The 22,875-nt window shown below is 45.1% G+C and overlaps 1 protein-coding gene across 5 annotated transcripts in view; it reads right to left on the bottom strand.

The window, feature by feature from the left end:
* Window positions 1-22,875, bottom strand: part of GPCPD1 (glycerophosphocholine phosphodiesterase 1) — a 741,593-nt gene that overhangs the window by 485,749 nt on the left and 232,969 nt on the right. For all 5 annotated transcript variants that reach the window (XM_069234162.1, XM_069234166.1, XM_069234163.1 and 2 more), the window contains exon 7: window positions 8,999-9,122. In XM_069234162.1, coding sequence (XP_069090263.1) covers window positions 8,999-9,122 — 124 coding nt within the window. The remainder of the gene's footprint in view (window positions 1-8,998; window positions 9,123-22,875) is intronic.

Here is a 22,875-nt window from a genome sequence, read left to right as displayed (position 1 = left end):
TAGAGTGAGGGAGCAATCCTACAACCTGAAGCCCTGCCGGGGTCCAATGCCAGCTCTGAATATTGTTTAGGAGACGGAACGTCATCCATGCTTTCCGCACTTTCTGTTGCTGGGCTTCTAAGAGTTCTACCCAGTCCATCAAATTCCACCCGAAGACTAGCCTGACAAGTCGTCTTGAGGCATGCCAATTGCGGCTAGGCGTAGAGGTGGCAAATCGGAAGATTGAAGAACCTGGACATCACACCTTTAACTGACCCTAAGTGTTAAGGTAAGAGTGCACTGGGGACCAGGGGATGGTCTAGGGTTGGGACCCAAGTTTGACTAGCCGACAATTATGTAATTGCGCGTAGCACCATTGTTGAGTGTGCAGCAGGCCAAATTCATCCTGTAGCATCTCAAAGGACTTGAGTTGGTCACCAGAAATCAGGTGCATGAGGGTTAGAATCCCAGCTCTGTGCCAGGGGCACAGTCAAGCATGCCCACACACCCACATACCAGTATTATTTCAGAGGGGAGCACTGTAATGGAGATGCGCATCAAGAGCTTGTGAGCCAGTATCCAGGTGACAAACATGGCTTTCAGCACAGGCTTGCGTGATCTGGCAACAGCTAAGTCAGGAAGATAGCTTTCCAGATTCCCAATGGGTTTTATATCTGTTTCCATCACAAAATGCATATAGGTACAGACTACAAAAACAGGGAAAGTAGCAATCCTCCAAATTAAATGCCAGGATTTCTTAAAAGACACAGAGGCTAACATTCTGCATTCATCTTTTAATACAACTCGATGTAGCACTTGAAAGAACATTAAATCATAAACAAACTCAATTTAGAATACAACATTGGCATTACATAAATAGTCCATGCACATAGAGATCTGCCTCTTCAAAATGGGCGCATTATAGATCCAAAGTTGCTCCTATCGTCCTTGTAGAAGATTAAAGAAACATCCAAAAACCAAAATTCAATACTTTAGGCGAACACTTCATAGAAGTCTGACCTATTAGTTATTATCTGTAAAGATAAACATAATTCGAAAAGTGCAAAATAAACGTTCAGTAAAAATGTCGCGACAATCAAATTTACTAAATTTCAAAAAGTAGCACAACAGACAAACCTTTTTTATGCTTAAAACAAACTGGTGTGTGAGAGTGAGATGTTAGGCTCAGTGTCTTTAATGAAATCCAGATTCCTTTGGCATTTAACTTTGAGAAATGGGGACTTATACACATTGGCCCCTTTCCAGTTCTGAAGGAAGACATTCACAGCTAGAGCTCCTGGATGTGGCATCCAAGTCAGTCTGCTTGCAAAGAAGTCCATCTTCTAAGGGTCCCCAAAAGTGGTACAATTTCCTGAAGTACTCTTTGTTGAGTTGCCAATTACTATAATCCTTTAAAAACCCCGAGTTCCAATCCACAAAATCATCTGTCTTCCCAGGCAAATACTCTGCTTGTAATCCGATTATGGGTTCTAAACACAACATTCAAAGCTTCTTGGCTAAAACTGCCAGATCCAAAGATTTCACACACTCCCCAAAGCGATTTATAGAAGCTACAGCAGAAACATTGTCCATCTTCAATAAAACAACTCTGCCTTGCAGACGGTGTCTGAAACTCATGAGGGCATAAAGATCAGCAGTTAATTTTGACCATGATCCATCAGTCTCCTGTACACCCAAGCGTGCATCTCAACCTCTTAGGCTAAGGGGCCCAGAAATATTGCTTGAATAGAAGCAGAAAGAAGACCTAAAAGTCTCACTAGTTCTCTCAGGGTAAACGATACCAGTCTGAGGACATACTCTATTCTCCTTTCGTATCTTGCAAATCTTTAATGGAAGGAGTAAAAGCAGTTTGACTATCTACTGTGAACCCCAAAAACTCCCCGCAGAGACTAAGAAGGAATATGAATAGACTTTTCTTTGATTACAATGAAACCCAAATTTACCAGAAGTGATAAAACTATTTTCAAACCTCTCAAAAGATGAGTTTGACATTGGGACATAATAAGGATATTGTCAAATTTAATCATATGAACACCTCTTGTTCTCAGAAATGATGCTACCGCCCTCATCACTTTGATGAAGCACCATGGTGCTGAAGAGAGACCAAAAAGGAGTGAACAAAACTGGTGTAGACTATTCTGCCAGGTGAACTGAAGGTAAGTTTGGTATACTTTGGCCATGGGAATTGTAAAATCTGCATCTTTTAGATCCAATCGTCTTTTGATGCCATGTCCCTTGAAGATGGATCCCTTCCATCTTAAAATATCTGTAAACTAGGAAACGGTTTAAGTTTCTCAGATTTATCACCGGTTGCCGCCCTTCTACTCTACTAGGAAAAAGAGTACTGACTAAGACCTTTTTTTGTTTGCTCAGGTCTATTATAGTCCCTTTTTCAACATGGATTTTATCTCCTTGTCTACAACTTTCTGATGTTCTATAAACTTTAGGAGTCTTGGAGGGACATTTTCAACAGGTAATCCGTAAAATCTATTTTGAAATCTCTGATGCTTCGGAAGCCCTAGAGTCCAGAGTTATGCTTTCCCATATATAGGTAAAATGTTTGAGACAGCGTTTCACATTTTCCTCAGAAAAAGAAGAAAGAGAAATGTTTGTCCTCACTCTGGTAACCTGAGGAGCTCTGTCTTCTAGTCATGTTCCGTCTGGCACATTGATAGAACTCTCTGAGAATAAAATGCCAGAGCTGCAGTTGATTGCTATCCTCTGCAGATATATTGGGACCTTAGAAAGCTGTGGCCGACCAGAAAACAAGTATTGTACACCAATCCAGAATGGCATAGAGACTATCGATTTGGGACGGTAATACGCTTTTCTCTATCAGGCCAGACATGTCAATAGGGACTAGTAGGCTTGCGTCAAGTAGTTCAGGCAGCTGCTCCTAAAACGAAAAGCAGGCCGCTTGTTCTTGAAAATGCATACCAGAAGCTCCAAAGCAAACGGATGTAGTTAGTAGGTCGTGAGAGAGGCTGCAAAAATTTGGTGCCAACAAATTCAAGCAAGTAACCGCAAGTCAGAGAAACTGACTCATACGTGGGTGACCTTTTTTTTTTTCTTTTTTTTTTTCTTTTTTTACAAAGAAAGGTTCTGTGTAGCCGGCAGCTTCTTCCCTGCCGGAGAATCAGGCACGCTGAAATTAAATTACAAACAAAAAACATAAAATAGTAAGAAACATTTCCATACATTGGAAACTGAATTAGAAAGCCCAAAACTGTTAATATAAAAAGTCAGTACATAGTCTAACAAAATTAATTCTATAAACAAAACAGAATAATTAACTATGAAAATAGTAAGCACAAGTGCTACTTATCTGAGGAGCAGCATTTAACAGAAGCAGATCACTATGTGTATAGACTATGTAGTATCAACGTTCTACTCTAGACTGACTTTGCTACTGATGTAATGTTCAACTGCTGCATGGAGCACAGCATTAAAGGATAAATGCATACGTGTAGCCTCCTTGTAATAATCAACTTCCACTCAATGCAAATACTGTGGTATAATTTTAGCACAGCAAGCCTTTTCCTTTACCTAAGGCAACTTTTAGAAAAAATTGCAGTTTCTTGCAGAACTTTTTTCCCCATTCCTGAGAAATGCACAAACCATGGGTATTATTTACATTCCCCAACATACGGGGGAAAATGCAAACAGGGTGTACATTCGGCAAAAATAAAAAAAACATTTAAAAAAATGTTATGGAAGCTTAAGCATGAAGCGTAAATAGGCTCATTGGCTAAGGGGTTAATCAAAACATTTTTCCAACAATAAACAAATGTCACAGTAGCACTTAACAAAACCTGTTTAGTTCAAGTCTCACAACGCCTTCCCAAGAGAGAAGGTGATCCATCTTGCCAATCCAAAATCAGCTGAAACTGATCACCTACAGAGATGAAAATTGTTATCTTCTACAAACAGAAGAGACTAACAGTCCAGCCTGGAAGGTAAAACAATGAATGTGACAGCCACTAGATGGCCGACCCAGCAGCCAGACAGGAGCAACCATCTGAAAAGCATCTGAAAAGCATACAGGCATTAGCAGAATGTTACCACTGACAACTTACAGCAGGTGTCTAAATCAACATAGACAGGATGAGCATAAGGTGGAACAGCAGAGTACACCAGCTGGAATGGCCGCTGATGTTCTGGAGAAGTGAAGGTCCAGGGTCCAAAGTTCAGTTTCAGAGGGTCAAAGCATCTCGACCACAAGGATCCCGGTGAAGCTGCTGTGGCCTGATCTGATTGCCAAAATCTGCAGACTTGCCTTACTGGTTGGTGCTAATGCTCTAACATGCACCTGCGGATTGCACTGCTGGATCTGTATTTTATTGAAGGAAAGCACTGAGGCTTTGGACAACCCCCTCCTGTGAAGTCGACCAGCAAGCACTTGTGGACTTGCTTTGTAACGCTTCAAGAGGTCCGATGAGGCAGATTCAGTAAGTACCATATGCTGCAAAAGACTGGTTTGGCATCCCCCCCTTAGAGTGAACAGCTTTTTGGGAAATGAAAGATTGGGAGAGGCAAAGTGATGTGGTTATTTAAGACGCCCATAACTCACATATGTGGAGCTTTAAAGGAGATCACAAATTTTAAAGAAACAATATACTTTCTGAAATATTTTGTAATCTCTTGTTCTAAGTGGGCCTAAGCAGTGCTCTCAATCCTCCTTAAACCACTTAGAGGCCATCTCCACAAAACTTGGAGGTCTATAAGACTCTGGGAGCCTATTAACCCCAAGGCAGCCTCATACATTTAGAACATTATCCAAACTTCTGGACACCAGACTCTTTAGAGTCAGGTTCTGCATGGAAAACCAACTTTTCCACAGTGGTCCAAATGGCCACATAGACTGGTATGATCATTCGGTAATGATCTTTTTAGTGAATACTGTGTCTACCTGCAGATTCCACACCGTGAGTGATGTAGCAGAACATCCCCTGACACCAGTCTTGACCACAAACTGTTTTGCAATAGCTCATCTACCCCAGCACAGGGCACTAGCTCCATTGTGACACCAACAAACACTTTGTGATGTCACTGGAAGTAGGTGCCCAACGGGCATACCAACAGAGAGGGGAAACCTGTTTCCCCAGGGGAATGTAGCCCTACCTCAGGGTTGGCTAGGGAGGCTTAAGAACAGAGGGATACCGCCATCATGGGAGTTGGCAGAATGGTGCATCCTGGGGTAGTCAGATGCCATACTCCGCAAGAAGTGGGCACCAGGTGGGAGGAGACCAGGTAGCCCACTGGCTACCAACCTCATCCAGCCTGGAGGGTACTTTTCAAGCATAAACAGGGCACCCCTGGCACCCAGACCTCCGATCTTGACCAACTTGGAAGAACTGAAGAATTGCCCTGCTGGATAGAGGGGCCCACAAAGAGGCTGCACCAAGGAGGACTGCACCTGGTGCTTTGCGAAGACAGGGACTGTGGCTGCATTGTCCTGCTCATGCAGAAGCAGTGTCCAGAGCCCAGTCAAGCCAAGAGAACACCAAGGACCAGCTGACTGATTGCCTGTTCGCAGCACAGGGACACAACAGCTAAAGAAGCCAGCTGGGGCAAGTAGGTAGCCCAACATCTTCAAGCTGCTACCACAGCCAGCGTGCAGCATCAAGGACCAAGACCTAATGCACAGAGTAGCACCAGAGTTCGCTGAGCCCAGGAATTCTGTCGGAGAGTTGTTAGGATCCTCAGAAGGAGTTACTGACTCAAGAAGGATTGGCTTGTGACTGCAACAATGGGTGACTGGTAGTCCAGTGGTGACTGACCTTTGGCAAGACCTGTGAGGACTTCAAGGGAGGTCGACCCTGCTACCAGCACAACCCCCCTCCACCCACTATCTTTGTGAATAAGTGTCTTTTTGCAGGGATTCCTCTGCCCACAGAGTCGCATCTACAGCATCCTTAGATCATTTTTAATGTCCTTCATCCCTTGCATCAGGACCACTCCATAGGAATCCATTGCATCGCAGTTAAACTGCCTAGTACTGCTGAAGGACTGTGTTCTGTGAACATAACTATTCTGAAGGACCTTGGTGGTCCCCTTGAATAGCTCCCTGCTGGGTGTAGCCGCTCAAAGTACTTCTAACCAACCACACTGGCACTTCCCTAAGGTTGCCTTAAAAATTATTCTAAGTGGCCATTGTCTTTGTCAAGGCTTATTCGTGGTTGAATGAAATTGCTCAGATTTCTTACTGCTTGTAAAATCTATATCTCTGGAACCTTCCGGTAGATCTTTTTTGCTCTAGTGTCTGAATTCTTATAAAAATAGTCTATTTTCATAAATTGGTGTTAGATTTCAAGAGCATTGTATCAATTTCTTCTTCAACTGTTTTGGTGCTGATTAAATGCTTTACACGTGCTCCTCTGTGTAAGCCTTGCTGCACAGTGGCACATCTGCCCAGTACTGAGCTGAAGGTTTGACAGACGAAGCCCAAGGGTCCTAAAGGGGTTGGTAAGTCTATTAGACTTTGAGGTTGCACAACTACACCATATAATACACCCCATTTCCTCACACTAAGGAATGCATTATACTCAACATGTCAATTTTTCTACCGTGTGATGCAGTGTCTCTTTTGCAAGAGTGTCTAATGTGTTAAAATTGTCTTGAAACTCCCAACAGACTAAAGTTGCATTTGAGCTCTATCTACTTCAAACTACTTCAGCCAAGTGCACACTAAACGGTGTTAAGGATTATAGCATCTTCTACAGGTAGTAAGCCAGAGAATCCTCACAAAAACAGCTGAGGTGATCAAAGGAGGACCCATACTTCTAAAGAACCATGTCCATGTTTTTGCTATGCTCCTAGAAAGCAATCTAAGCATGTAAGCTCAGTTGAATTCCTTCCTCATCTGAGATCTACAGGGGCCCCAGTTTGAAGCTATGGGCTGAAGGATGTTTTGGATAGGATTTCTAATGGTTGTATAGAGTGCTAAGCACCCCAGTAAAGAGTATGAATTAGGTTTGTGTTTACTTAACATTACTGAAACAAATACAACGTTCCACATCTCCCAAGACTCAAATCAGGTAACTTTAATTTTAATATAGATTTGATGTTTTCCAGCCACATTACCTTCAGTCAAGCATTTTCATGTAACTAATACTATAACATACAGACCTATATTCAGAATTTCCACTTATCCTTATTAGACACTGGTTTAAAGTAGATCTGGCAGGAATCTGAGCCGTTTAATAGGCCCCCAGACATTCACTTTGGACAGTGAATAAACATTTTCTGGTTTACAACTCCATAATGACTAATGCAAACAGCAGGACAACCAACCTATACTTTTACAGTTTGCTTACAATGTAATTATATTTTTCATCTCCTCAACTGGCAACTTCATGATTTAATGGTAGCCAGGACAGTCCTAGTAGCAAAGGCTGCAATGGGAGAATAAAGGCACACAGTTCTAGTGGAGGGCATAGATAAACACTAATAAGAATTCCAATTCTCGTTAATGCAGGGAGGTTCATGTTGTTGTAGATGAAGGATAAAAGTGGAATTTTCAAGCCAAATGTAGAGAGTTTCTTGTCCTCACATGTCTGAATGGGTTCTAGCCATATCATCTTGGAATCTTGTTTTGTCTATGTTATGGGCAGTGATTATAAACCATCTCAGCAAAGTAGTTTGAGGATAGATTTCATGAAATGTGTAAGTATTTTGTAACATTACCAGGAGGCACACTAGCTGCCAGAGGCCATTCAAGTATGGTCAAGTCCGGAGTGAAAGGCAACAATTTCACCATGTGGGTCACTCAGCATGGTTGCCAGATGCTTCAGAGAGTGAATTTGAACATATGAATACAATTAATAGTGAGGCCTTTGGCCATCTGCCACTACCCTTTGTTCTGCAACATGGAGTCCATTGTTACTTTTGCCTTTAAGCCTATACTTTTTCTATTGAGATTCTCAATCAGTTTAATTTCTTCATGTTTTCTTCTAGGGAAAGAGACCTGGCTTGGGGCAGCACAAACATGTGCTGTACCTTGTGCCAAAAGTGTATCCACAACAAGCCAGTCTGAAGGAGTAAGATAAGGCCTAAACTAGCAATAACAATCAGGAAGTGGTGAAATCTATGACGGTAGGTGAGAGGAGGGGATGCAGTTCATAAACGTCATAAAAGAATGACAACGTTTTATGAAAAGAAACACTATAGCGATCGAGGAAATAAATGTAGAGCAGAAGTTGTAGTTGAAATGCCTGAATCAAAAGGAAAAAAACTGGTATAAGTCAAACATGTAACACTAGATGTAAAGAATGTTAAACATAATGGGCCTACAACAGATGAAAGTGAAACTGAATGTAGCTTAAATAGAAAAGGAAACAATGAACTTTTATGTGGGACATGCAGGAGAAAGTACTCAAGTTTGAGTCCACTGAGTTATAACAATCCTTAACATAGTTTTTCCTTCTGTGTTTTCCTGGAAATACACCCCTTTATTTTATATTCCTGTCCCTTTGACAAGGTTCTTCACTCACATTCTACTATTTTCTATTCACTTTATTTCAGTCGTTCTACTATGCTATTGCCACAAACCGACCTATTGAACAGTAACTCACAAACGTATCAATAAAACTATACCATTGTATTACAATTTTTTTTTTAGTCAATTCAATATTTTGTCTGAATATGCCCGTGTCATTCTCAATACTTGGGTGCCATCAACATTTCAACAAAAGTTGTTTTTATACGTTATGTTTAAGTTAGTTGCTCAGACATATCTAGAAGGATAACAAAATCATTACAATCTCTGTGACCAATATCATCAAGACTTTAAATACATTTAAAATCGTTTAAAACCATGAGTTTTAAGTTCATGTGAATACACACACACACACACGCATACATGTGGCAACACTTAAGGAAATAACGAATTCACTGCAGACATTCTAAATAACAGGTCTGCACCGAAGTGCACGACAAAACTAGCCACGTAAAGCTTCTGGCAAACAATGCAATAGCACCTCAGGAATAAAAGTTATACCTAAATCTAGACTTTTTAAATTTTCTCTTCGTCATAGAAACTGGTTGTTTTTCAGAATAATGCAGACGCAGTCTAATCTCAGTCTGGCATGTCAACCATCCGGAGTCCACAGATTCAACGCCATCTGGCAAAGTAGATACAATGAAAATGAGCAATTATTCATGTAATGTAAAAAATACTTAGTTATTGGTCATAATTGTGGAACACAGACTATGACTCCTCGCATGTGCCAAAATAAGTCATGCAACACTTTTTATAGAAAATATTTCAATTTGTTTCCAGCCTTTAAAAAAAAAGCAGGGCTAAACCCTGGAAATCAAAGTGAATATGGTGTGGAATCGATCTGCTGAAGTCATGCAAAAGGGACATACTAACATTCTTGTTAAAAAAAAAAAAAGTTGATAAAAGCGAGACACATTTTCCAGGCAAGATGCATGCAAAATCCAATAGTAGCTTGGGGTTTCCCTTGAAATAACTACTTTACATTCTACTATTCAATGCCATCTTACTTGGCACTATGACAGTTCACATAAAATGTAAATCATTTTAAATGGATTTTTCTAACGTGTATAGTCAAATGTACATCAGAGATAACCTGCCCAATATGCATGTCTAAAGGTGTACTTTGAAATGTTCTTGTACACCTAGTGGTCAAAGGTGACTCATAAGCATCTCCTTCAAATTACCACAATCAAGTGCTCACCAGTTTACCTGGATGCTGGTACTCATACAGAAGAGGGTGCATATTCAAGTAACGCAGAACATAAGTTAAATGCACTCATCTGAAATGGTAGGCTATTCAGCAAGGGGTTCCTCTCACAGGACAATTTTTAAATAGCTTCCCTCATCCCAAGTTTTTTTCGGGAATTTTTTTTTCATAACTCAAGTCGCACGTCGGAGACCAAAAAAGCAAAGGTGGACTTGGCCAGATATTTCAGCCACCATTAGACATTGATCCCACTAATTCCTAGAGGTAAGATCACAACTATACGCTACCTCAATACGGAAAGAAAAGTCTGGATCACTCATGGATGTGCAGCAGACACTTTCACTAACTAGCATTAGGGGAAATAAATTGCCCTGTCTATAAGACGACGTATTTCGAACCTACATGATTTATTCTGTTACAGCTGACAAGACCTGAAAACAGTATCACTCGCTTCAAAAGCAAGTTTGTTTTAAAACATTTTCTTAATGCAACTTTGTGTAAATCGGTTATTTATTTTCAATTCTTTTTCAGCTTCCAGATTATCGTGCCATCTAAATTAAAGGGTAGTTTTCACTTGTGTTGACCCACCATTGCAGCCCCTTACACACGTTGCAAGGCACTTAAAATCAGTCATATACCTTCATATTTTAAGACCTTTATTATTTACATCAAGAAGCATCATAACCAGAAATTCACAAAGCATGACAGCTCGACCATACAAGTACAAGGCTAAATTCACACGGGAAGTAGTTTCTCTGCAATTTATCAACCATGGATTCCAATCACTAGCTGGAGTTGGGATTAGGACTGCTATTCACTACTTTCAGAATATTTTTTTTTTAATTAAGATTGAATAAAAGATCTTTGGCCATCGATTTACAAGTGAAGAGGATAATTCTCTGTCTTAAGAAAAACGACCTGCTCATGGTCAACCAAGACAGGTCATGGACAAAACATATGTTTGAGTAACTGCCACCCAGAATTTGTGCAACTTGTTCAGCAGATTCTTTCATAGCTCATTAGGAAGCCCAACTTGCTATGTGAAAGACTGCCACAATCGAAGGATGGAAGCCTTGTGCAGTAGAGGTGCAGTGACCCAATTTGTCAGGTGAGGCTGCAGAGGAAAAGACTGACATGAGGTAAAAGCCAAAGACTTGTGCACGAACGGGCGGCAACCTTGGATACCAGGAGGGGCAGCTGTGGATAAATTCACTGTGGTAATCAGGCCAGAGTTCGTGGACAGTGAGTTGCGGTGACCCCTTATGTCAAAGAGGATCAGCAGGGAGCATCAAGAACTACAACTTGTTTTTCCCACTCCTGGAAAAGTGAGAACATTGTGGCAGCACCTGGGGCACTGTCACCTAGGCGAGGGACACTAAGACAGGATAGTCGTAGCCATACCCTATATGGTGCAGTTGCAATCCTTACTCCAAAGGACGTGCTCCAGAACATAACCGGTCGATTCAGGAGCACAACCGCATGTAAGATTCTGCAGCTGCCTGTCTGCATGTGGCCAATTTACCTGAATTTGGCTTCAGCTGATGTAAGCACCCGTAGACAGGGCACACTCCATATCTCAGGACACTCACCACCTGTCAGTGCGGGTAGGGCTTCTTTCAGTCCCCAGGAAAGTTGCTGCTAATTTGACTGTTTGCGCTGGAACCCTATTGATTTTAAATCAGAGTTGCAGTGGACTTTTAAGACTGACTACTAGTGGGACACACCCTGGATGTTGTGAAGAGGGAATACCCATGATTGCTAGTGCGAGGAGTGTGTGGGACAGGGAATTGCTGAAGTACACTAAAGCCCCAACCTCAAGCAAGGGCTGTGTATTTGTTTGTGAATGTTAAATTGTACTTTTGTGTGGATAGCGGTAAAGATTAAATGCTTCTCTTCTTTCATAAGAGAAAGTATTTGGTTGGTTTAGGATATATCCCTACATGCATAGTTGTAGGCCTGTGTTTGCTAATCTGTATCCAGTCCGTACAAGAGGGAGCTTTGGATTGCTCAGACCTTGCTATTTAGAGAATCCATAGCTTAAAGGGGTACTTGGCCATGTTGTTCAGAGTCCATAGTAGGACGGGCTCCAGGACATAAGGAGTAAAATCCTCAACTCCCACGGTTGGGCCCAGTAAACCCTGTTCTGCCAGAGTGGCCTTCTGAAAGGGGTGCTGAAATGCAATCTCAATGTTATTAATTTTCGTCCTGATTTGTGTACTGGTTCAAACAGGACCTTTAGTGGCTGTGTCAAGGCATGGCTAAGATTCCACAAAGGTGTAGGACCAGATGGAGCAGTTCTTCATTGCCCCTTATAAGAAACTCTGGATCACTGATGTTATCAAATAGATTCTTCCCTTATGTACCCCTGCTATACATGCTATTGCTGATACGTGTACTGTGATGAAGCATAAGCTATTTTTGGTTGGCCAAAAGGTGAATCGGATATCGACTAATGGTAGTGTTGTCTGTTAGATTATGTGCCAAGTTTTTCTTCGGGCACCAGTGCATAAAACTAACCCATTTGGATACATAAAATCTTTGTTGTTGGTTTCCAGGCTTCCTTCAATACTTCCATGCATCTGCATGATAAGCCCAGGTGTCCACATTTTAAGACGTTGCGAGCCATGCCAAAAGACTGAGGCTGGCTGGTTCTGTGCAATACACCCAAACCCTAAGTATTTAACAGTTTTTGCAACACTATTTATAATCACTCTTCTGTAAGTCACTTCTATAAATTCTGAGAACCAGGTTTGTCCAGCTCACTGAGGAGCTATAAGGATCGATGTCATGGTAGTCTGTCTGCACAGGCCTATCACCAACGATAATAGTGGGATCAGGGTTAATGTGTATGCAATGTTTCTGACCAATGTACTGGTGGGGCATACCCTTGGAAAAGGTTGCATGGATACCTGGACATAAAGCTTTGATATTTAGTGGCTGTGTATGTTGCAAACATGTTTATCTTTAGTGTCCCGCTTGTTGAAATATTCTTCGCACCACTTGCTGATTTAGTTTACATTCAAACAAAATTCTCCACTTTGTTTTGTAACGATCATGTCCATATGTCTTGTGCTGGCCTTCAGAGCAAGTCAGACTAGGCCTCTCCTTGTTGGTTTAGATAAAAACATTCATCAGGCATTGTACACCTGGATTTGCACTTATCTCCCCGAGAAGTGTTTCTGAAAGGCCTTTAACCCCAGAGACTTATTTTTATTTTTTTAATAATAAATGTATTTCTATTTTTTACTTGACAACATACTATAGGAGCATTATCAGGACGATTGGCAAATGTAGGATGAACAAATGAAGAAAAGCCGGAAAAGGAAATACAGAGTAAGGGGGTCTCGCACAGTTTTCACCAATGGATCTAAAACAGAACATCACCAATGTAGCATTGTACACACATTTTCATCTGCCAATCAGTCCATCACTTCATCCTAATCATTCCTATTGGGCCAATACATCCCAGACCTTCCAGTGTTTGTGATAAGTCATGTGCCTCAAAGAAAAAGTTACTTACCCTCTAAGCATCTGTTTGTGGCATGTAGTGCTGTAGATTCACGTCTTGTGCATGCTCTCTCCATCTAGAATTTAGCCTGGATGTGTTTACGTTGTTTTTTTCTTCAAAGACCTCTATTAAGTCATGAGGTGCTGTGACTCCTGCTCCTGGTGATAATGCACATGGTCATCAACTCCACAGTTAGAATGTTTTCCCAAAATGCAGATGAGGCTGGAATATGAAACAAAGCGATATATAGAAATGTCGACGCATAAGATGAAAGTAAGAGCTAGTGAAAGATACTGCGAGAGGCATTCCGGGAGGAAGGTGGGCGCATGTGAATCTACAGCACTACATGCCACAGACAGAAGCTTACACAGTAAGTAACATTTTCCATTTTAGGCATTTGTGGCTGTAGATCCACATGCTGTGCCACAGACTGTAAAGCAGTCCTCCCAAAAAGCGCTGGCGCTGAAAAGGTATATGAAGAACTGTCTAACCAACATTAGCTTGTTGACGGACTAGGACATCCACATAGAAGGTTTTTTAAAACAAGTGTGTGGTGTAGTTCAAGTAGCAGCTTTACATATATCAACTATAGGGATGTTCCCCAGGAAGGACACAGAGGCTCCTTTCTTCTGAGTGGAGTGTGCTCTAGGAGGCGTAGTAACAGTCCTTTTAGCTTTAGCACAGCATGTCTAGATGCATTTAACTATCCATCTGGCAATGCCTGGGGGTAAGGGCTTCAAAGAAAGCAGCAAAAAGTTGATGTGTCTTACTAAATGGTCTGGTTCCATCAACGTGGTACATAATGTAAGGACTCGTTTTACATCTAAAGTATGGCGAGCCTGTTCCGCAATTCAATAAAGTTGTGGGGGGGGAAAAACAGGAAGTTCAATGGACTAAATAATGTAGACGCAAGACCCCATCTTATAGAAGAATTTGGGGTTGGTGCGGAGGACAACCCTATCCCTATACACCTGTAAGAAAGGCTCATCCAGGGTTCAAGCCGGAAGCTCAATGAAACGCCTGAGTGAGGTGACAATCTAGAAATGCCACTTTCTAAGAGAGGAACTGGAGGTAGCAGGTCTGGACGGACTCAAATGGAGGACCCATGAGTCGTGTGAGTAGTGATGAGATTTCAAAAGGGGTCTGGTGGGACTCGAAGGAATGACGACCCTCTTGGGACCCTCCATAAAAGCCTTAATGCGAGGTATCCTGAAGAGACATGTGTTGTCAATTCTGAAAGTAGGCAACCACAGTGGCTCAATGCAATTTTATGACAAAGGCCATCCCAGAAACCTATAAGTGTAATAAGTAACGGACAATGGCCCTGATTCTAACTGAGGCGGGCGGCTCGCGGGAACCGCCATATGGCCGCTCCGCGGTCGAAAGACCGCGGAGGCCATTCAGGCTTTCCCGCTGGGCTGGCGGGCGACCACCAGAAGGCCGCCCGCCAGCCCAGCGGGAAACCCCTCCCCACGAGGAAGCCGGCTCCGAATGGAGCCGGCGGAGTGGGTATGTGCGACGGGTGCAGTGAAATACATAGTGGGGCCCTCTTACGGGGGCCCCTGCAGTGCCCATGCCATAGGCATGGGCACTGTAGGGGCCCCCAGGGGCCCCGCGGCACCCCCTACCGCCATCCTGTTCCTGGCGGGAGACCCGCCAGGAACAGGATGGCGGCAGGGGGTGTCAGAATCCCCATGGCGGCGGAGCGCGCTCCGCCGCCATGGAGGATTCTAAAGGGCAGCGGAAAACCGGCGGAAGACCGCCGGTTTTCCGCATCTGACCGCGGCCGAACCGCTGCGGTCAGAATGCCCTGTGGGGCACCGCCGGCCTGTTGGCGGTGCTCCCGCCGACCCTGGCCCCGGCGGTCTCTGACCGCCGGGGTCAGAATGACCCCCAATGTCTTGTACTGTGTTTCAATGGGCCAATATCTTTTGAGTGACAGTAACAGACCAATCTCTTCCACTTGGCCACAAAGCAGGCACAGATGGTATTGTCTGTGCACTTCCTTCAGAATGCTCGTGCATTCAGGTGGAAGATTTAGCTAATTCCAGTCTATGACCTCTGGACCAAGAACCCAAAGGTTTGCAGGATCTGGTTGCCTGATTTTCCCATGGATCTGCATTTGACGTTGTAGCTCGTTGGGGAGCCTCTCGTGCGGAACTAGTGAGAGTTCACGGAGTGTTGTGAACCTGGGCTGGTGGGCCCATACAGGTGCCACCACGGTGATTGTGAGGGGCATTTGCCAAAGCCTCAGTACCAAAAATGGAAGGAGAGGAGAAAAAGCATAGGCAAATATCCCTGAACAGTTAATCCATACTTCATTGCAACTGGATTGTGGGTGCTGGAACCTGGAGGCAATGTTTGGGCATTTGACATTTTCTGCTGTTGCAAACAGGTCTATCTGTGGGAACCCTCATCTGTTAAAGCAACAGGGGAAAACTTGCAGATGGAGTTCCCATTTGTGGACTTGTTGCCGCATCCTGCTGAGGTCAGCAAAATTGTTGTCTAGCCCAGAAGGTACTCCATTATAAAATACATTTTGTGGCAGAGAGCCCAATGCCAAATGCTTTAGGATACTCAAGAAAGCTGTGGAGAGCACACCCTCCCCTTATTTCTGAAGGGGATACATAGCGGTCATATGGTCTGTCCAGACAAGAAAACATTGCCTGCTAGGTGAGGTAGGAAAACCTTCATTACTAGGTAAATGGATAAATGTTCCAGGTAGTTGATGTGGAAGCCCTGGTACTTGGCTTCCCACTGACACTGTGCTATATCTTATGTGATTCTTAGACATACTGAGTGGACAGGGAAGCCATTTTAAACACATGTTGGACACTGGTCAATACGGGTTCCTGAGCTACATGAGGCTTCTCTGAAGATAGGGGTGCTTGGGATCAAACGTCTCGCATTTTTAAGCCCACACTTATTCCAGTGATGGAATTATCAATACATGCACCCAGAGGGCACCTTACAGGTCCGACCCCCTAAGGTGAGAGCCTTTGCTCTTGGGAAGTGAAACACAAAGCCTGCTCTGGGAGGAGTGTTAAACACACCCCCATCCAACAGGATAGCCTGCAAATGTGCATTTTAAGGCACGGAGCTTCAAAGAAGCCCACTACACTTGATAAGCAGATCTGGCGTTCTTCACAACGGAAATGCCAACACCCCCTGCCCCAGGCCCCATCTGGCACCTGAACAGGCATGAAACTTCAAATTCAAAGAGGTGTCTCCACCTCTCAGGTCAGTCCCACCCCCAACATGAGCTGCCTGATGTGGAAACTACAATACAGAATCTGCCATCTTGATGTTGGCAGATTTAGAAAGTCTGAGACAGGGTTATGCCCACTTCCCACAGGAAGTGGTCATATAGGGGGTGTAGTAACCCCAAGGGTAAATAGCTCATTGGCTACCACCCTACACTCCTGAAACACCCTTAAATTCAGTCTTCAGGGGAGCCCCTGGCTCCAGAGAAGCAGAGCCTGATGACGGAAGACGACCAAGGACGCTGAAGAGCTACAAAGGCAGAGGAGGAGAAATGAAGCAGCTGGTACCAACCCAGCAGGCTTGTCTGCATCCCTCATCAGAATCTGCATTTAAGTTGACTCATCCTGCAGCTGTGTCTCCAGAAACCAAGGAGGATTGCTTGCCTTTGAAAAAGACTCAAGACCTCCCATGAAGAGCAGACCAGTTCTCGAGCAAACGCCAAAGAAGCTGCCAGACCCGCCAAAACAAAACACCTGAAGTCACCACTGCACCTGCCGTCTGACCAGAGTTGAAGTGGACCAGTGCCAACAAGGTTCTCCAGCCCTCCAGAGTCCTAGTCCATCATGGTGTCACCCCTCCTCGAGTCCCTGACAATACCTGCAGCCTCTGCAAGCAGCCCTCCTCTACCGCAATCGCTCCATTAAGAAAGACCTGACACCTGAAGACACCTCTGCACCCATCACCCCTGGGCAGTGAAGAGGACAAAAAGGTGCCTACCTGTGGCTGAGCATCATGAGGCCTGAGCCCTGCTGCTGGCTCAGCCATACTGGATACCTGGGCAAGCCTGCAGCCTCTTTTCGCAGTGACCGATCTCCACTAAACACATTGGGCATCCAACGCTGTTTTGAATTGTGCATACGGCCACCCCGTGCTGCTGGTGGTGTATTGCTGGTGCAGTCTTGGACCTTGCTCACCACTCACCTTAACTCCTGGAGATTGGCCTTGTAAGCTGCTGTACTCTACCTGTTTGCACAACTTGTTCTCCCTCCTATAGGATAACATTTCACAACTCAGAAACTGTACTGTACGTACTTACCTGATCGATTTTCTCTAATGCCTAAACATATACAGATACTTCCTATTTTTATAAATTGGGGTGTATCTCCTTTTGTAGACCTGCGTCTCATTTATTGACCATTTTGTGTATTTGTGCATGTCTTGCACGCCTCTGTGTTAAACCCAAGGTTGCTCGACCACACTACCTCCAAATAGAGCACTTTGGGATTGCATAGCAAGCCCTGTTTACTCACTGGGGAGTCCTTGGACTCTTTACACAGTGTATCTAGTTATTGATATACCACATAAAGAGCCAGCTTCCTACAGGAGTTATCGGTTATATGAATCCGATCAGAGCGGAGGAAAGGCCACCCTTGCAACAGATTGTTGGTGCTCCACCACTGTAGAGAGCGATGAATGCACCGGCCAATCAACATTAGATGGTCCCAATGACCCTCCACCTGAAACCAGTGCTGCACTAAGCATTCTTGCAACAGATGCATATGGTGCCAGACATAAGGTACTAGGACAATGCATTAGGCCATTATGCCTAGGAGTCAAATGACTGTTCCGACTGAGTTGTTGGTTTGGTTGAAACAAAGGGGGAAATGCCTGAAAGTACTAGATCTTGGCAGGATTTGGACAGGCTACGCTGATCTCAGAGTTGAGAATAGCCCTGAATTAGGGCTGGATCAGGATGAGTTGGTGGTGGGATTTTGTGGCACTGATGGTAAACCCTAAGTAATGAAGCAGGTGTATAGTGACCTGTAGGTTTGCTGCACTAATGACAGGTGGCAGCTTTGATAAGCTAATCGTCCAGATACAAAACAATGTGGATGGCCTCTGTGTGCAGGTGTGCAGCCACCACTGCAGGGCACTTATTGAACACCAAAGCCATAGTGGAAGCACTTTGAATTAGTCATGCTTTAAGAGGACCACAACTCTGAGATACCGGAGATGAGCTGGATTTATTGGTATGTAAAAACAGGTACCCTTCAGGTCAAGAGCAGTCAAAGTCACCTTGCTGGAGAAGCAGAGTGACAACTTGAAGGGTCACCATGTGAAAAAGCTCTTCCAGCATGTATTCATTTTCAGGATTATTTGTCCAGAACAGCCTCTGGTGTTCTGGTGCGAGTCCATATTTGCATGGTGAAATGGTGGGAGTCCTGGAAGTGAGCTCTAGTCAATAATCATGTTGGATAATTGTAGGAAGTTGGCTCTGTATGCACTATTTCAAAGTAAGGAACAGTATGCACAGAGTCCAAGGGCTCCCCTTAGATGTAAGATAGTGGCAAAAAGATAATTCTAATGCTCTATTTTGTAGTAGTGTGGTCGAGAAGTAGGCTTATCAGAGGGTAGTGTTAAGCATTTGTTGTACACACACAGGCAATAAATGAGGAACACACTCAGACAATTCCAGGCCAATAGGTTTTTGTATAGAAAAATATATTTTCTTAGATAATTTTAAGAACCACAGGTTCAAGATTTACATGTAATACTGCAAATGAAAGGTATTGCAGGTAGGTACTTTAGGAACTTTGAATTAGCAAAATAGCATATACAGTTTTGACATAAATGACATAGCTATTTTAAAACTAGACAGTGCAATTTTCAACAGTTCCTGGGGGAGTAAGAGTTTGTTAGTTTTTGCAGGTAAGTAAACCACCTACGGGGTTCAGGTTTGGGTCCAAGGTAGCCCACCGTTGGGGGTTCAGAGCAACCCCAAAGTTACCACACCAGCAGCTCAGGGCCGGTCAGGTGCAGAGGTCAAAGTGGTGCCCAAAACGCATAGGATCCAATGGAGAAGGGGGTGCCTCGGTTCCAGTCTGCCAGCAGGTAAGTACCCGCGTCTTCGGAGGGCAGACCAAGGGGGTTTTGTAGGGCACCGGGGGGGGGGGGGGGGGGGGGGGGGGCGACAAGTCAGCACAGAAAGTACACCCTCAGCGGCACGGGGGCGGCCGGGTGCAGTGTGCAAACAAGCATAGGGTTTGTAATAGAAATCAATGGGAGACCAAGGGGTCTCTTCAGCGATGCAGGCAGGCAAGGGGGGGGGGGGGGGGCTCCTCGGGGTAGCCACCACCTGGGCAAGGGAGAGGGCCACCTGGGGGTCGCTCCTGCACTGGAGGTCAGATCCTTCAGGTCCTGGGGGCTGCGGGTGCAGTGTCCCTACCAGGCGTCGGGTTCTTAGAAGCAGGCAGTCGCGGTCAGGGGGAGCCTCGGGATTCCCTCTGCAGGAGTCTCTGTGGGGGCTCAGGGGGGTCAACTCTGGCTACTCACGGTCTTGCAGTCGCCGGGGAGTCCTCCCTGTGATGTTTGTTCTCCACAAGTCGAGGCGGGGGCGTCAGGTGCAGAGTGCCAAGTCTCACGCTTCCGGCGGGAAACACGAGTTGTTTCAAAGTTGCTTCTTTGTTGCAAAGTTGCAGTCTTTGGTGAACAGAGCCGCTGTCCTCGGGAGTTCTTGGTCCTTCTAGATGCAGGGCAGTCCTCTGAGGCTTCAGAGGTCGCTGGTCCCTGTGGAAAGCGTCGCTTGAGCAGTGTCTTTAGAAGTGGGGAGACAGGCCGGTAGAGCTGGGGCCAAAGCAGTTGGTGTGTGTGTCTTCTCTGCAGGGTTTTTCAGCTCAGCAGTCCTCTTCTTCTTAGGTTGCAGGAATCTGAGTTCCTAGGTTCTGGGGAGCCCTTAAATACTAAATTTAAGGGTGTGTTTAGGTCTGGGGGGTTAGTAGCCAATGGCTACTAGCCCTGAGGGTGGCTACACCCTCTTTGTGCCTCCTCCCTGAGGGGAGGGGGCACATCCCTAATCCTATTGGGGGAATCCTCCATCTGCAAGATGGAGAATTTCTTAAAGTCAGAGTCACCTCAGCTCAGGACACCTTAGGGGCTGTCCTGACTGGCCAGTGACTCCTCCTTGTTTTTCTCATTATCTCCTCTGGCCTTGCTGCCAAAAGTGGGGCCGTGGCCGGAGGGGGCGGGCAACTCCACTAGCTGGAATGCCCTGGGGTGCTGTAACAAAGGGGGTGAGCCTTTGAGGCTCACCGCCAGGTGTTACAGTTCCTGCAGGGGGGGGTGTGAAGCACCTCCACCCAGTACAGGCTTTGTTACTAGCCACAGAGTGACAAAGGCACTCTCCCCATGTGGCCAGCAACATGTCTGGTGTGTGGCAGGCTGCTAAAACCAGTCAGTCTACACGGGTAGTTGGTTAAGGTTTCAGGGGGCACCTCTAAGGTGCCCTCTGGGGTGTATGTTACAATAAAATGTACACTGGCATTAGTGTGCATTTATTGTGCTGAGAAGTTTGATACCAAACTTCACAGTTTTCAGTGTAGCCATTATGGTGCTGTGGAGTTCGTGCATGACAGACTCCCAGACCATATACTCTTATGGCTACCCTGCACTTACAATGTCTAAGGTTTTGTTTAGACACTGTAGGGGCATAGTGCTCATGCACTTATGCCCTCACCTATGGTATAGTGCACCCTGCCTTAGGGCTGTAAGGCCTGCTAGAGGGGTGACTTATCTATACTTCATAGGCAGTATGAGGTTGGCATGGCACCCTGAGGGGAGTGCCATGTCGACTTTGTCTTTTTATCCCCACTAGCACACACACACGCTGGCGAGCAGTGTCTGTGCTGAGTGAGGGGTCCCCAGGGTGGCATAAGATATGCTGCAGCCCTTAGAGACCTTCCCTGGAATCAGGGCCCTTGGTACCAGGGGTACCAGTTACAAGGGACTTACCTGGATGCCAGGGTGTGCCAATTGTGGAAACAAAAGTACAGGTTAGGGAAAGAACACTGGTGCTGGGGCCTGGTTTGCAGGCCTCAGCACACTTTCAAATCAAAACTTAGCATCAAAAAAGGCAAAAAGTCAGGGGGCAACCATTGGTCTGAGGTGACTTTTAGGCCCCCATGGACAAATTTTGTGGGGTCAAGGGCGTAGAAAGGGCAAGTCAGGGTTTGGTGGCAGGTGTAGCTCCTTTTGGTGAGCTATCCTTGCCTCTGGTCTAAAATTACTGCCCCTATAGGACCCTCTAAAATAACCACTGGGGGAAGGACTGCTAGACCTGGGTGCACTGATAAGGGATGAGGCTCCAGGGGAGGAAATCTTTGAGCCTCCACATTAAAAGGGGTGCGGCAAAAGGAGCTGCAGGGAGTAGTTGATTGCATTTCCCCCATCGCTTTGGCTGCTATGTATCTTTCTTGAGCTTTTCTAATGCATGATCCAGTTGTAGACCAAAGATATGCTCATCATCAAAGGGCATGTTCAGCAGGTTCTGTTCAACTTCTTGCTTAAAGCCAGAGATACAGAGCCAGGGTTGTCTGTGTAGCAGAATTCTGGAATTTACATCCATGGCAGACGTGTCAGCTGCATCTAAGGCACAGCAAACAGAGGTATTAGATATCAGCTTGCCCACAGAAGCTATCTCTTGTCCCCTTTTACTGTGTTTTTCTGGGAGGTATTGGAGGAGTTCCTAGATTTCATCCAAGTGGGCACAATCATAACTTCATCAACAACTGACAGAATTAGCTATGCCCCAGTGGTTGGCTGATTGTACAGCCACCTACTTCCCTGCCAGGTCTATGCATTTGCTTTCTTTCTCTGTTGACTGGGCATTCCCCATTGGCCTGGGAGATGGCTCTCTACAGGCAGAAATTACCAAAGAGTTGGGCAGGAGCTGGACACAAACACAGATGAGGGTCAGAAGGGAATGCTTTATATTTTTTATCCACCCTAGCTCAGACAGAGCCTTTAGAACAGGCAGGAGAGTGACGTAATATACCCATGAGCGTGGGGAGATACTGAGTGGAGTGGTCAGTGGAGAAGGTTTCAGGAGAAAGTCCTCCTCTAAGGGCTCAGTGTGGAGTTCCATCTTATGAAAGGAGGCAGCCCTACCAATGAGTTCCGGAAAAGATGTGGAATCCTCTAGAGGGGAGGGGTGGATAGGATAAAGGTTGAGGTCTGTGTTCCCCCGGTGGGTCTACATCACAGGAGTCCCATGGGTCACCCTGTGGGAGGAGTGCCAAATGTGTCAACCTTCCACATCCACCCATGTCAGAGTAAGGACGACCCCGAAGTGCGAAGTCAAGTGGGTCCCTTGGAGAAGCAGGTGGAATGGGGGAAAGTCTAAGGAAGAGGGTGAGGGAGGGTGGGGCTTGCATAAGGAGCTGGTAGCCTTATCCACTTCCTTGCGATGTTTTGCCAGAATCAGAACGCTCAAGGCCTCCTAGAAGGACAGCTGACGTTTTGGGAGTGGAGCACTAGGGCCCAAAGAAAGGCCAATGATGTGACCCATGTGGGGGCGAATCAGCAGGTGTTTGCTGCCTTGAGTCGAGCTCCTCCTGCAGCTTATGGGGAATCATCTTGATTGCACCAGTATCGGATTGGCTGGTCAACTCCGAAGTCTTC

Source organism: Pleurodeles waltl, chromosome 5 (assembly GCF_031143425.1).
Source record: "Pleurodeles waltl isolate 20211129_DDA chromosome 5, aPleWal1.hap1.20221129, whole genome shotgun sequence".
Classification (NCBI taxonomy): domain Eukaryota; kingdom Metazoa; phylum Chordata; class Amphibia; order Caudata; family Salamandridae; genus Pleurodeles; species Pleurodeles waltl.
This window is presented reverse-complemented; position numbering and strand designations above follow the sequence as displayed.